The sequence below is a fragment of the Hypanus sabinus genome, chromosome 4, assembly GCF_030144855.1.
Source record: "Hypanus sabinus isolate sHypSab1 chromosome 4, sHypSab1.hap1, whole genome shotgun sequence".
Lineage (NCBI taxonomy): Eukaryota > Metazoa > Chordata > Chondrichthyes > Myliobatiformes > Dasyatidae > Hypanus > Hypanus sabinus.
The window spans coordinates 9,203,518-9,220,063 of record NC_082709.1 but is presented as its reverse complement, the minus strand read 5'-3'; the positions used below and the strand labels follow the sequence as shown (position 1 = coordinate 9,220,063).

The following is a 16,546-nucleotide window of genomic DNA, read 5'->3' as shown; positions in this document are numbered from 1 at the left end:
GAAGAAATTTTCAAAGGGAAGAAGGACACCACCGTGGCTGACAAGTGGTCAGAGCCAAAGTAAAAGCAAAAGAGAGGGCATACAAGGAAGCCAAAGCTAGTGGGAAGATAGAGGATTGGGAAGCTTTTAAAAACTTGCAGAAGGAAACTAAGAAGGTCATTAGGAAGGAAAAAATGAATTATGAAAGGAAGCTGGCGATTAATATCAAAGAAGATACTAAAAGCTTTTTTAAGTATATAAAGGGTAAAAGAGAGTCGAAGGTAGATTATAAGACCAATACAAAATGATGCTGGAGATATTGCAATGAGAGATGCAGAGATGGTAGAGGAACTGAATGCGTATTTTGCATTAGTCTTCAGAACGGAAAAAGACTGTAGTATACTGGACATTTTTGAGTGTCAGGGAAGTGAAGTTCGTGCAGTGAAAATTACAACTGAGAAGATGCTCAAGAAGCTAAATAGTCTGAGGGTGGGTAGATCTCCTGGACCTGATGGAATGCACCCTTGGGTTCTGAAGGAAGCAGCTGGAGAGATTAAGGAGGCATTAACAATGATCTTTCAAGAATTGATAGATTCTGGCATTGTACCAGATGAATGGAAAATTACAAATGTTTCTCCACTATTTAAGAAGGGTGGGAGGCAGCAGAAAGGAAACTGTAGACCTGTTAGCCTGACATCAGTGGTTGGGAAGTTGTTGGAATCGATTGTTGAGGAATGAGATTACAGAATACCTGGAGGTACACGACATGACAGGCCAAAGCCAGCATGGTTTCCTGAAAGGAAAATCCTGCCTGACAAACCTACTGCAACTCTTTGAGGAAGTTAAAAGCAGGGTAGACAAAGGATATGTAGTAGACGTGGTGTACTTGCATTTTCAGAAGACCTTTGACAAAGTGCCGAACATGAGGCAGCTTAGCAAGATAAGAGCCCATGGAATTATAGGGAGATTACTAGCATGGGTGGAGCATTGGCTGGTCAGGAGAAAACAGAGGGTGGGAATAAAGAGATCCTATTCTGGCTGGCTGCCGGTTACCAGTGGAGTTCCACAGAGGTCGGTGTTGGGACCACTGCTTTTTACGATGTATGTCAATGATTTGGACTACAATATTAATGGATTTGTGGCTAAATTTGCTGATAATACAAAGGTAGGTGGAGGAGCAGGTAGTGTTGAGGAAACAGAGAGCCTGCAGAGAGACTTAGATAGCTTAGGGAAATGGGCAAAGAAGTAGCAAATAAAATAGAATGTTGGAAAGTGTATGGTCATGCACTTTGGTGGAAGAAATAAACAGGCAGACTATTATTTAGATGGGGAGAGAATTCAAAATGCAGAAATGTCTATGTCATGTGTTTGAACTCCAAGGGGTGTTCATTCTCAGCCTGCCCCAAGGAGGCACTCTGAACCTATGTCCTATCCAATATCACAAGCTGCTTCAGAGGACATTGATTTACAGTATGATGACACTCATGTTTCAGATGATAAAGATCTAAATGCTGTGTTGGATGCTATAAGAACAGAAAAGGAAATAACAAACATAGTAATGTAGCAACACATTGCATCTCCGCCTAAAAGAGAGATTCAAATCTTCGATGGCAATCCATTGCATTATCATTCATTTATGAGGGTTTTCAAGAATAGCATTGAAGGCAAGGTTGTTAATTATGGTGACTGTCTCTATTTTCTTGAATGGTTTAGTAAAGATTATCTTAGAGAGCTGGTTAAATTTGCCAGTGGGCCAGCCTGGAGAAAAGATATCTAAAGGCCCAAACTTTGCTACAGGAACACTTTGGTGATGAGCACAAAATTGCTGCGGCCTACGTGGAAAAGGCTCTTACTTGGCCACATATCAAATCAGAAGATATGAAAGCTCTTCAAGACTACAATCTTTCTCTTGGAGGCTGCTGCAATGCCATGGGAGACGTGCAGGACATGCGTGAGTTGAACATGCCTGCTAATATGATGATTGTCATAAATAACTTACCAGAGGAACTTCGGAAAGAATGGAGATCAGCAGTCTGTAAACTGCAAGAAAGGCACAACCATAAGGTTACTTTCACTGACATTGTGGATTTATTGAAAGGCAAGTGAAGATTGCTACACACCCAATGTTTGGAAAAATACAATGCTACATTGCTGGCACTAAGCAAAGATGTAAACAAAACTGGATGAAGCAAATAGGAGCAGCTTTTCCATTACTGTGGTTACTGTGGAAAGTGATGAAACTGATGAAAAGGGTGCAGATTCGAAACAAGCCATGTATGAACCAAACACAGTAGAGAGTACTGCCCTGGTATCTAATGGTCCTACGGTGGCTGGTGATCATGTTTGTAAAGCTCCTGTAATTCCAGTTCAGGTGAAGTTTAAGAAGAGTAACAAGACAGTGTTTACTTATTCTTCCCTAGATCAAGGAAGTACGGTAGTGTTCTGCACAGAGAGCATCATGAACAGGCTCAATCTAACAGGAAAAAGAATACACATTCTCTTCTGCCCCATGGGCAAGAGAACGTTGTGAGTAGCCACATCATTTCAGGGTTGGAAGGGCTGGCTTAGATTGTAAAAACTATTGTGAGCTGCCTAACTTCCATATGTAGTAATGTATTCCTGTCCATAAAAGGAACATTCTTCATCAGAGAGATCTTCAGGAATGGTCTCACCCGAAGCATATTCATTTGTTGGAAACTGAGTCAGAAATTGAGCTGCTGATAGGAATGAATATCCCAAAGACACTAGACTATTTCAAGTGTATCACAGTGTTAATAATGGACCGACCCTATGCAATCAGGACCATGCTCGGTTGGACTGTTAATGGACCATTGAAAGGAAACCATGGTGGTGGAAGTAACTACCTTTGGTCAGAGCTAACAGTTAATGGGACTTCAGTTTTGCACTTGGACAAACCATGGCAGCAACAATTCAAGACAGACTTTCCTCAATGTAGTCAAAATGGGCAACTTGGTTTGTCAGGAAAAGATCACAATCCAGGATAGTCTGCTTACCAAAGGAGGACATTTGTGTAAACATTGGGATAACATATCTCCTGTGTCTTGGTAGCATGTAGTTGTAATTATTCTAGTAAAATAATTAGGGGGCTGGAATGTAGGAGCTATGTAACTGTTCTCCATTTGCATTGTATTCTGTGTTGTGCATTTTTTATGATAGCTCATCACAGGAGAGGGGTGCGGTAAAAGCAAAGGCAATAAGTAATGATTTCTTGCTTATTTCATGATAGTTTGCAGCTTGGGACAGGCGGAGGTCATATTTTTTGCTGACCGCTGAATAGTGCTTAGCTTACACTTGGGTATGCTTAACTTCATTGCTTCAAGATAAAAAAAAATAGCAGACATAGACATCTGCTATGTCTGACTATGGCAGAGACATAGTCTCTGCTAATTGCCAATAATGAATCAAATCAAGGATTCAACTTTTGTAGCAATCATTGGAGCTGGGGACATTCCATAGCGGTCGCGGGCTGGTGGGAATTGTTTCTTTTTAGTTTTTGGTTTGGTTTTGCCACTGCAACTAGTATAATTAGCTCTATGTTTAAATACTTAAAGAAGATGGAGCTTTGGTTGCATTGAAGTGTTCAAGTCCAAAACTCTATTTTACTTGAACCAACACAAGGTGGCAGTCATAAACCGCTAAACTTTTTGGTTGAAATTGATTTAGTTCACTCAGTTATACTCAGTTCTTGGACTGGGTTTTAACTAAAGTTCATGCTGTCCTTTCCAAGTAATCATTCTCCTTTCTAAATGGTAAACCTACTTTGGTTTATCCAAAAAGTTAATTACAAGTTTAAGGAGACTTCAGAAAGATGTTTGCCCCTTTTCTTATTCCAAACAATAGTGAAACAGTATCCAATGAAAGATAGAAAAAGTCACTTGAAAAAATGTGCAGACAGGAGGCAAAACAGACTAACTTAATCTCTGACGTGAGAAGTGGCACAAAGTATTGTATTGCTCACAGCCAAAGATGAGCACGCATAAATCTGGAAAAAGTGCTGGTGTGGAAGTTCAAAAATAAAACATGTTGTATTTGATTGAGAATGTCATGTTTTGTGCCTATTTGAGTATGAAAAATTGTACAGGCAAATTAGATTATGAATATTGCAATTTAGACAACTTGGACCCAATGGCTCCAAGGCTCCATTTTAGAATGGAATTTGGGATAAATAAGATCTTGATGGCAATTTAGCTCATGGTAGATTGAAGGCTAGGCTATAACATTGACCAGGACAGTAGAATCAAAGAGACATGCTAAATAATCATGTCAAATTAATTTTGTGAAGCCAGTGGGGAACCTCCAGTGATGTTGAAATACAAGGTGCTGCTGGCCCGGGGACTACAGGAATTGTGCTTCACTTTCTCCACTTCTGCTCTTACAGGCGACAGTGCTCGTGTAATTGAGGCATTAGTTACACATTGTGCCAAAAAACCTGGTTAGGGAATTGCAATCCTGTTTCAAAAATCTCAGAGGATTTTTCTTGCATCACATAAGGACATTTAACCGTGTTAAGCTTTGTAACTCCAAAATGTTAAACTAATTCAAAGGAAGACACAGGACTCTGAAAAGTGAGTCTAACTTGGTCTTTTTCTTTAAGTGAGGTGTGCATGCATCTCATGGTAGTGTGATGTATGCAATTCATGTACTTTTACATATATAACCCATAATTAATTTAAATGAACAAGAATGCTTAATCAAACTATATATATGTGATAACTCAAATGTTACCGAAATATTAAAAATACAGCCACAACAGTACACCAAACTTATCTGACTTTGTAATAGCTGAAATCTACAATTATATTGTTACAATACAAGGACAATTTCCATTGAAGCAAGGAAACCCATAACCATAGAAATGTAAAGGAAAGGAGACTGCCATTAGGGTAATTTTTGGCAGTCATGGATACATTTCCCAGCTCTCCAGTATAATCAGAGGTTTTTTAGACTGAATAGTATTAGGAATATGGGTGGAGATACATCTCTACCAAAAGAGATATAAGGTGCTCCTTCCCTCCATTAGCCTGCTTGGGGAAGGTGTAGCACTTGTTTAGCACCCCCCCCCCCCCCAAACCATTCAGTCATGTGAAGCCATGGGAGCAGGTGGTGGATGGTCCTACAAGTCCTGGTTATGCATCTACAGACACCAGGCAGACAATCTCTGAAGAGTATCGAGAAAGGCTGGGGTCACCCGTCTTGTAAAGACACTGCCCAGAAGAAAGCAATGGCAAACCATTCCTGTGGAAAATTTGCCAAGAATGATCATAGTCGAAGATGATGATCACCTACATCAAATGATGTGGCACATAATGATGGTGATGATGATACTATGAATATTTAGAATGAAAATTTAAGTATCTCATACTTTTGATCTTATTAATTAATCAAAGGGTATAATGAAATACAGTACAAGACATAAAACCTTTAACGTTTTGTAAACGTTTTCTAGCTGTGTCCAGTTCCAGCTGTGTGGCAACAAAGGTTATGTGCGTGGGAATATTTCAGTCACTGCATAGCCACGCGCCCATGCAGCTTAGAGGAAACTGTGATTTGCAGGCAGAAGGGATTTAGTTTAATTTGGCAAAATGTTCACCACAACATTGTGAGCCAAAGAAATTTCCTGTGCTGTATTGTTCAATGTTCATGTTAAAAACTGTGGCAAAGCTGGTTGTGAAGAGACCTTAATTTCAATATAAATCTATTTATCGACAGTGTGACAAACACTGAGGCTGCGTATTTCTCTGTGAAGTCTGGAACTCTAACCAATCGGTGTGCCATCACAATTTTAAACTAAAAGGAGCTCCAGAAATGCTACTCAAGACCTCAAATGCAAATTATCAGTTCATAAATTACTACCACATTGAGGCCACAGTAATAACTAGCAATGCTCTTTGACATTCATCCTTGATACCAATTATTCCATCTGATCTAATTAATTGGAAGCAGTTCCCTAATCAACTTAGTTTTGCAATGAGTATTAACAAAGTACAAGGATAATTACAAAGCTGCTTACTTAATCTTGACGTAATGCTGTTTACCTAGAGGATGGTTGCTCCAGAGTTGGAAATGACATCAACTGATACATTTCTATAGCACTGTGAAAAAGTCTCAGGCACATATATATAGCTAGGGTGCCTAAGACGTTTGCACAACACTGCACATTAGGTCTTTCCAGTTCCCAAATAACACTTAATACTACTGAAGTAGCACACTCAAAATGCTGGTGGAACGCAGCAGGCCAGGCAGCATCCATAGGAAGAAGTACAGTCAATGTTCCGGCCGAGACCCTTAGTCAGGACTAACTGAAAGAAGAAACAGTAAGAGATTTGAAAGTGGGAGGGGGAGGGGGAGATCCGAAATGATAGGAGAAGACAGGAGGATGGGAGGAATGAAGCTAAGAGCTGGAAAGGTGATTGCCAAAAGGGATACAGAGCTGGAGAAAGGGGGAGGATCATGGGACGGGAGGCCTAGGGAGAAAGAAAGGGGGAGGGGAGCACCAGAGGGAGATGGAGAGCAGGCAAGGAGTGATTGTGAGAGGGGCAGAGAGAGAGAGAAAAAAAGAGAAAAAAGGCAGGGGGGGGAATAATAAATAAATAAGGGATGGGGTAAGAAGGGGAGGAGGGACATTAACGGAAGTTAGAGAAATCAATGTTCATGCCGACAGGTTGGAGGCTACCCATTAGAGAAATCAATGTTCATGCCATCTACTGAGCTTTGTTTTCCCAAACACCTTCCTGTTTTAACCAATATATGGCACCTACTGGGACAACTATATTAGCCTTAATTTGAGTACTTCTGAGTGCATGTTTTTAATTGGTAATCTCAGAGAATGTTTTCAGTATACAACCTGAAATTCTTACTCTTCGCAGGCATCCACAAAAACAGGAGAAACCCAAAGAAAATGTTAAAACCCCAAAGCCTCCTCTCCTCACTCCCATGCACAGGTGTCAGCAGAATATCAACCCTCCCCCTCTTCCTCCCCCACAAATTTCAGCAGGAAGCGTCAGCAGCCACCACCCACTGAGTAAACAATGGCTAAGCCCCTAAAGAGAGACCATGATCTGTCATCCAGCAAGACCGATTCACCTGACAATTCAACATGCTGCAGGTTCTGTCTCTCACTAACAAGGGCCAAACTATATAATTTAGGCCCTCTAATTATTCTTTAAATAATGTTTAGATTTATTTTATTATAAGTATTGTAAACCCAATTATGTGGAAATAATTGCCAACATCATGATTGCTGGCACAGGATATTGCAACTTGTTCAATCTATAATCATTTTGGATGACCCCATACTAAATGCCATATCTACAAATTTCCTTTATGCTGTCCATAGAGTATTGGATAGCAAAGTTTGCAGATGATAGGGAGATGGGCAGAAGGGCAGATAGTTCTGAGGAAGTAGAAAGGCTACAGAAGGACTTAGCTGGATTAGGAGAATGGACAAAGAAGTGGCAGATGGAATATAGAGTCAGGAAGTGCATGGTCGAATATTTTTGGTAGAAGAAATAAAAGGGTAGACTATTTCCTAAATGGAGAGAAAATTCAAGATCTGAGGTGCAAAAGGACTTGGGAGTCCTTGGATAGGATTCTCTAAAGGTTAATTTGCGGGTTGAGTCTGTGGTGAGAAAGGCAAATGTGTTAGCATGCCTTTCAAGAGGACTAGAACATTAAAGCGAGGATGTAATGTTGAGGCTTTATAGAGCAATAGAGAGGCCTCACTTGGAGTATTGTGAGCAGTTTTGGGCCTCTTAGCAAGGATGTGCTGAAACTGAATGAGGTTCACAAAAATAACTCCAGGATTGAACAGCTTGTCATAGGAGGATCATTTGATAGCATTGGGCCAGTATTAACTGGAATTCAGAAGAATGAGGGGTGACCTAATTGAAGCCTATCAAATGTTGAAAGGTCTTGATGGAGTGGATGTGAAGAGGATGCTTCCTATGGTGGGGTAATCTAAGACCAGAGGACACAGCCTCAGAATAGAGGGACATCCATTTGCAATGGAGATGAAGAGGATCTCTCGCAGGAGAATCTATGGAATTTGTTGCCATAGGTGGCCATGGAGGCAAGTCTTTATGTATATTTAGGGTAGAAGTTGATAGATTCTTGATTGGTCAGGGATAAGGGATACAGGGAGAAGGCGGGAGATTGAGGTTGAGAGGAAAATTGGATCAGCCATGATGAAAAGAATTAGTCAAATGGCCTAATTCTTCTCCTATATTTTATGGCCTTAAGTCATGCAAGACAGTGTCTGAAAGCAGCCACCCCAGCCTGGAATGGGATAGGACCCAAATGAGCTGGGCACTTTCAGTGGATGGGTCAGTGATTAAAAGGACAGACCAGGAGGGGTTCCTTGGAGGCATTCAAATAAAGGCCACCCCAAATCCTCCTGTAGATTGATCAAAGGGACTGGGAAACTAGTCAGATTATTCTGATAATCTATGTTATGGCATGAAGTGTAAACTGTTGCCTGTGATCTGATACAGATACCCCTGCCCACAAAGTAACTACAGATAATGACTACTGAGTTTCAGCTATCAGAGCATAAAGGTGCTTAGATAAGGATTGAACTGCAATGGACCAGTAGGGAAGGAGGCAACAAGCACACAGATGATAAAGCTACATATTAAAGACTGATTGAAATTGAGAAGACAGAAGCATCGAAGAAGAGCACCAGATCAAATTTCTGGAATGTTTTATTACCATTCCTGCTCAGTCTAGTAGATCACCAATTATGGAGGACAAATAGTGCAGATAGATGTCAGTACACAGGGGCATGATAGGTTATCAGTAGTGTTCTCGCAGTGGAAGCGAAGTTGGATTGCATATGCGTGTGTTCATCAGTAGACTACAGAGAACAGCTTGTTCTTGCCAACAACACCCATGCACCATCAATTTACAGGATTTATCACTCAGGGACTTGGGCTATATATATATATATATATATATATATATATTTTTTTTTTTTTGTTTGTTTAACTGAATAACTTAATTGGGGAAGAGATCCAAAGTGAAGACACATTTTTTGCTGCCCCATTTAATTAGATCCTCATTGAAGTTTGGCCTTCCTAGGATAGATTTTTGTCCAGGGTATGTTAGGGAGTAATCTGGAGTGATGCAAATAAAACAGATATTAAGTCAAGCCAGTCTTCAGTTCTTAATGCAAACTGTAAATTGCAAGCAGTAAATTGAAGTGAAAAGCACACCTTTGGAAATAAACAATATTGTCTATAAGAAATAATGGATTAGCAAAGTGGTGACGATGAGACCTTTGTATCAGCCAAATGTTAAAACAATGGAATTGTGTAAATTGGCCAGCATCTCTCCAGGATTTGAGTAATGGGTTTAAGTAATTTGTACCATTTTAAACAAGTCCAAGGAATTAGCAACCAGACTGATACTATCACTTACCAATAGTTGACGTCTGGCTATCTGTCACAGGCTTTTAGAATATTTGTGTTAATTATAATTTCTCCCAGCCAAGGCGTTTCAACCTTCAGAAGCATCTTATCAATTGCAATGTGTTTCCACTGTAAATATGTACCTCAAAGAAACATTTGTCAACTCAAAGAAACCATTTGTCAACTCAAAGTATTGAAGTAACAATATTGTAACATTTGAATGTGATATTAAAAGTGTGAGGCTCTATGAAGTGTCTCCAAGAGAATGTCTATCGTGATGAATAAGTACTTTCATATCTACTCTCCGGTGAGTTCAGTCACAGTCACATTATCCACTTTGAGATATAAAATAGAAAAAGCAGTGTATTTGTTAAATGGTGAGATTGTGTAGTAATGTTCCAAGTAACTGAGGTGTACTTGTATGTGTTTAAAAGGTCAACATGCAGGACAACAGATGAGCTGCCAAATGGGAATGATTAGAGGAGTACAATTGTAAAAGACTTTAATGTAGAGTACTATGGAATCTCATTTAAAAAAAATTCAGGTAGTATATGGTGATCTATAGGACTACAAAAGTCGTAAGCACGTATATATAGCTAGGGTGTCTAAGATTTTTGCACAGTACTGCAACTTTATGTATGGCACTATACAGCTACCAAAAAACCCACAAATTTCATGACATGTGAGTGATGATAAACCTAATTCTGTTATGGGTCTCTTTTGTGGACTGAGAGTGGGAAGGGAGAGGGGAATATTGGTTGGGAAAGGGGGGAGAGGGGAGAGAGCAGGAAGCACCAGAGAGACATTCTGTAATGACAAATAAATAAATTATTTGGAAACAAATGATCTTGCCTGGTGTCTCAGGGATGGGTGTATCAGCACACGCAAGCCCCCCATCCTGGAGCTCCTCCTCTGCCACCTGTCCCACATCCTTCCCACAAAACTCTGCCCTCATTATTCCCAATATCCTTTGCTGCCACCAGATTTACAAAGTTTCTCTCGGCTCCATGTTGACAAGTACAGTACTATGCAAAAGTCTTATGCACTCTAGCTATATACATGTTCCTGAGACTTTTGCATGGTACTGAATGTACTTTGATAATAAATTAATTCGTAACTTTTAGACAAGCAAGTGTTTCCCATGGAGGAAGTGCATCAAAAACTTGTGAAAATTGGCCATGATCTTAAAGAAAAAGAAAGCAGATTGAAAGGAGCATATATCTATTCCCATTTCTAAATATCTTGTGGAACATGGAACAACGCACAATTACTCAAGTTTGTGAATCCTAGGATCCTGGACAGGGAAGGGGAAGTTGGGGAGGAATCAGTCTTTAAGGTTTCACCAGTTTATAATTCCTATAACTGAGGGGAAAAATGCACTACTAACAAGATGAAGCAATAACTTCAAATCTCCAACTAGAAACAGAATGTGAAATAAAACATAACACGTGCATTTAAAAAGCAATTTTATTCAGCATATTGTCTACATACAGGAAGGGCAGGTAGATGAAATTAGCAGGAGAAACTATTATTCCTCTATAATCCAAATGTGAGTCCGAACTATTTTTTTTTAACAAATTTAGCAAATCAAAATAGAAATAAAGCAAATGAAGTAATAATCATTTGTCCTCAAATACAAACATGTACAAGATTGGCAGAAAGATTAAGGCACCTTCATTTAGTGTTTCCTGTTCAGTTTTTGGCATTTGAGGCAATGTACAAACTATAAACAACAAAAATCAGCTAAGTCATTCTTTTTTTGGTTCTTTAAAAAAAAAGTGGTGTTTACAAGTGTTCAAATTCTCCCTTTTCCCATTTGGTCTCAACTAAACAGTTCTTTTTAAAACAAAGATCTTTGCAGTAAGCTTGTGTAAATCCACTATTTTAGTCAGAACAAAATTAGAAAATTGCACATCTTGTATAAACCTTGCTCATAATGCAAGTTAACATTACCTATTGGCAATTTTGGTATAGGCAACTTATAAATAGAACAAAGCAATTTCCCCCCGCAAAAAAATACTTCGGTTACTGAAGTGTTCTGCTTTCAATGATAAAACGGCTACAGTGTTTGTTACAAATTAGTGTCAAGAACAGAATTTTAGCATTTAAACACCAACAGGATTTGGAGGACAAAAGTGGTCAAAATTTACATTACTCTCAAATTTGCATGTATAATTAAAATGGACATTACGGTTAATCATTTCTTTGACATGTTAAGAACCTAGTAACTCGTGCTATGAATGACACTCTTGAAATGACAAAATGGCATCAAAACAGACTGCCATCACTTAGAATAGATGGAAATTTCCAAAATAAAGTCCTGTCATTAATCAAATCTGGTGACTGAAAGGCATTTCCTCTATATTCAAGTCGATTATTAAAACATGCTGGATGATTACTCATTTATGCAATTACACAAAATTCAGCTGCAACAAATTAAACAAAATTGGAATTTTCTGAATTAAAGAGAATTTCATTTACCTCCAAAATAAAGTGAAGACAGGATTGTACAATATCAAGACCTTTGGCCCCATTTGGCAGTCATATATTTTAAGATTTATAGAAACTAGCCTTGTTGAAAGCCTTTGCAAAATCTAAAAAAAACAATTGGCACAATACGACTACATCTGGAAATGATCTGAAAACCTCCAGATCCACAGGAAGAAACCAGCATAGCATATGGATTAGTAACAGAATGAAATTCACTGCTTGCTTTCCCCTTAACTCTGCAAACACAATTTTTGAACTTTATCAGGACATTTTCTTACAAAAATTTCTTTGTGCCCAGTAGACAAGACATACAATTGCTGTAGAAAGGATTCAGTGTGCTCAATAGTAAATGTCTGAAATCTATGATTTGTGCTTCTATTCATGTTCAAGTTTATTGAATGCAAAAGTTTACATCTTGCTAAAACATTCCTTCGCATTGGTCCAAACTTGAATTCCCTAAAAACAAAACAAAAATGCATTTTACAGTTACCATATTCAATGACCTTTTCAAAAAAATAAATATTTCAAGATTTATGCATTTTCTGAAAGCTAACATTGATTAGAAAAATGGTTATATGTTCAGGCAACAAAGAAAAATAATGGCTGATTTCACTTTAAACCAGGGGTTCCCAACCGTTTTATGCCATGGATCCCTTCCATTAACCAATGTGTCTGGGTAAACTTGAGGGCAGGGTGGAAATTGGAGGCGAAGTGGATGAAGTCGATGAGCTCTGCATGGGTGCAGGAAGCAGTAACAATGCAGCTGTTGATGTAGCTTATGAAAAGTGTGGGCCGCACACCTATGTAGGCTTGGAACGTAGACAAACAGGCAGGCATGGCTGGGACCCATGCAAGTGTCCACGGCTACACCTTTTGTTTTAATGAAGTGGGAGGAGCCAAAGGAGAAATTACTGAGAGCGAGGACAACTTCCACCTGATGGAGGAGAGTGGTGGTGGCGGTTGGGTCTGGTGTCCGGAAAGAAATGGAGAGCTTTGAGGCCTTTCTGGTGGAGGATGGATGTGTATAGGACTGGGCATCCGTACTGAAAATAAGATCAAGGGGGCCAGGGAAATTGAAATCATTGAAAATATCCAGACCATGTAAAGTATCACAATTGTAGGTAGGAAGAGACTGAACAAGGGGGAATAAAACAGAGTAGAGGTATGAATTTAGTGGGGCAGGAACAAACTGAAACACTGGGTCTACCTGGACAAGCAGGTTTGTGAACCTTGTGCAGGAGGTTTAAACAGGAGGTGCGAGTGCAGGAACCATTGGATGAGAGATCCCCAGACCTAACAAAGTCAGTGATACAGACATCCTACCTCTCCCGGAAGTTCTGGGAGTCTCCTGCATATTGATAGGAGCTCCCTGACGCCCACAAATTATATACAATATGGGGGGGGGGGGAGAGGAGGAGAGAGAGGGGGTGGGAGGAGAGAGACCGCAAATTGATGGTGCTACCTCCCAGAAATGAGTTTTTGCAGGGTGGGATGTCTGGTGATGGTGTGGGAGACTATGGCCTGGAGCTCCTTAGTGGGATCCTGTTCGAGGATGAGTCTGAGAGTTGTCACTGGGCCACAGCAAGGTAGAGGCCAGTTCACCAGACTACTACAGCACCCCTTTTATCTGTGGGTTTGATGCTGAGATTAGGATTGATGCAGAGGCAGTGGTGAGCAGAGCGTTCAGAAGGGGTGAGGTTGGAACTGAAAGAGTGTTGAAGTCAAGGCAGTTGATGTCCCATCAGCAGTTGGCAATGAAAAGGTCCAGAGCAGGCAGAAGACCAGGGCAGGGTGTCCAGGAAGAGTAGGAGGGTTGAAGATGGGAGAAGGGATCATTGGTGCATGGTGGAGAGTCCTTGCCAAAGAAATAGGCACGGAAACTGAGGCGGCTGAAGGAAAGTTTGCCATCATGGCTGGCAAGGGACTTGCAGAAGTGTGGGTACAGGGTGACAAAGGTAAGGCCCTTACAAAGGGCAAATGTTCTGCCTCAGAGAGGAAGGTCAGAGGGAATGAAGGCACGGCCAGATGAGAGCTGGGATCGGCGGGGTGGGGGAGGTGTTGGTAGTGTCTGAGGGGAAAGGAGGATTGGTGTGTTCAGTGAATATTGGGTGAGAGGAAAATGGAGACTTCAAGGGCCCAAGAGCTGGCAGTGGGACCTGAGAGAAGTGGGGTTGCAGAGTGGTGGTGAGGGAAGGGGAGATGGGGGTTCCAGTGGCAGTGCCTGAAGACCCGGCCTAGAGGCCAAGGCTGAAGTCGAAGTTGCAGGTTGCACAATTGGCACTTTGGAGGTGTCCAAGGTTGTTGACTGGATTCACCAGTTGCTGCAGGTATCCCCCCCACCCCCCCCCCCCCCCCACCACCTGAGAGCTTTTTTTGCAGCCACTTTTCTGATTTGCAAGCATTCTGGATTAAGAACAGTTCACAGGAATGGAACCCTGACATAACCTTGAGAGGACCTGTACTAGTCTGCCCAGTATCCAGGACACCTTCAAATGGCAATACCTCAAAAAGGTAGCATCCATCATTAAGAAACCCCATCAGCCAGGACACGCTCTTTTCTCTTTGCTGTCATAAAGGAGGTGGTACCAAAGCATGAAGAAACACTCTCAATGTCTCAGAAACAACTTCTTCCTCTCCACCATCAGATTTCTGGATGGTCAATGAACTCTCATTCCACCACCTCAGTATTTTATTCTTCCTTTTTGCACTACTTACTTTTTATCCTGTATATAGTTATTATAATTTATAGGTCTTAAAATAGATATGTATTGCAATGTACTGCTACCCTAAAACAAATTTCACAACATATGTCAGTGATATCAAAACCTGATTGAGAAAGCTCCTTAACAGGTAATGCCACTGTGATGATACTTAACTGCAAGCCTTAAATGTGCTTTAACATTTGTAAATAGTTTAATCTGATTATTTAAATTAACAAGCTAATACATTTGCCCCAAACCAATTAAGAGAATTACAATAGCAAAATTATATACTGTATCATCTCAGTTTTTCCCCTATGCAGAAGTGACATTATTTGTTGTTTAACATCATTGGCCTCATACTTCCTTCACCACAGATTGAGGACACCTGGTCTCCACATTTGGAACTGTTGCAGAATTGCAATAGATTCATTAAAGGGAACAAAATGGGAAATTTATTCTGTAACTCTATTAGGAATAAAGACAAGAAGAACCTTCTGATCAGTCAAAAGATAGGATTTGACTATTTACATCTATACTTCAGTTTTAATCAAAATGATTAGCAGTTACAAATTGTTTTACATTGTAATAAAATTCTTGATTTTTTAAAAAACTACAAGGGGAGTGAAAGTCTGCAGCATAGTTGATGGTTACATTTAAACTCTGTGTATTTCTGTTAAATAACCTGTCTCTTCCTTGATTCAATTAAAACAAATATGCATGGTAATCAAAGCACACCATCACTCAAGTTGCCCAAAATGCCACATCTTAAAGTTTATTAATAATTAGTTTCTAAACTGGAACAGAAAACTTGTACTATATAAAATACCTGAACACATTACATGGAAAGATTGAACAGGCTAGGACTTTATTCCTTAGAACATAGAAAACTGGGAGAAGATCTGATAGAGGTATACAAAACTATGAGGGGTATAGATAGGGTAAATGCAAGCAGGGATTTTCCACTGAGGTTGGGTGGGTCTACAACTACAGGCCATAGGTTAAGGCTGGAAGGTGAGAAGTTTAAGGGGAACACGAGGGGAAACTTCACTCAGAGGCTTGTGAGAGTGTGGAATGAACTGCCAGCGCAAGTGGTGCATGCAAGTTCGATTTCAATGCTTGAGAGAAGTTTGGATAGGTACATGGATGGTAGGGGTATGGAAGGCTATGATCCCGGTGCAGGTCAATGGGAGTAGTCAGTTTAAATGGCTTAGCACAGGCTAGATGGGCTGAAGGGCTTGTTTCTGTGCTGTACATTTCTATGACTACATAAATCTTTGAAGAATAGCAGCAATAAATTGGAAATGCTGCATTAAATAGCAAACATGCAAATATACAAAGTGGGACAAGATATTACAATTTATTAAAATTGCTTTTCAAAAACTCAAGTCAGCTTTTTTGTGTATTCATGACTTAACAGTATTTAGTTACAGCAATCTGATAAGCCTGAACAAATTCAAATTTTCACCAGATCATTTAAACCTAGAACGTACTGTTCTTAATTACTGATTCATTACAAGATTTTGTGCTTCTTTCAAAAATCAGCCTCTGGCCACCTAGTGAGTTTTCATAAATTGTAAAACTGAATAGCTAGTTTCTAGCTTACTAGGGAATTACTCAAGGGATGGGGTCAAACTACCAAAGGATTATTTTTAAATTAAAAGAGCAAAACTGCACCATCTTCTTCAGCACTGAACAATGGCACTCATAACATATCATCAGACCAAACCAGAATTAAAAATGTTTATTTTTAGAACAATAAAATTACGATTCCATAAGCAAATTAGTTGTGTAGTTTCTATGATGGGCCTTTTGCCTTTCATAGGAGTAAACCACACTGCCTCAATCCAACTCCACCATTTAAAAGAGATCATGGTTGAACTTTAAATTTTAAACTACATTTATATCCACCACGCTTGAGTCTTTAAACAATCCAGATATGCCAGTTCTCTG

General features: G+C 39.8%; 1 protein-coding gene across 1 annotated transcript in view; it reads right to left on the bottom strand.

The window, feature by feature from the left end:
- Positions 1-10,853: 10,853 nt before the first annotated feature.
- snx4 (sorting nexin 4) overlaps positions 10,854-16,546 on the bottom strand; it is a 67,605-nt gene continuing 61,912 nt past the window's right edge. Inside the window, exon 14 of the mRNA XM_059966363.1 lies at positions 10,854-12,350. Within this exon, the coding sequence (XP_059822346.1) occupies positions 12,303-12,350 (48 nt within the window). The 3' untranslated portion in view covers positions 10,854-12,302. The remainder of the gene's footprint in view (positions 12,351-16,546) is intronic.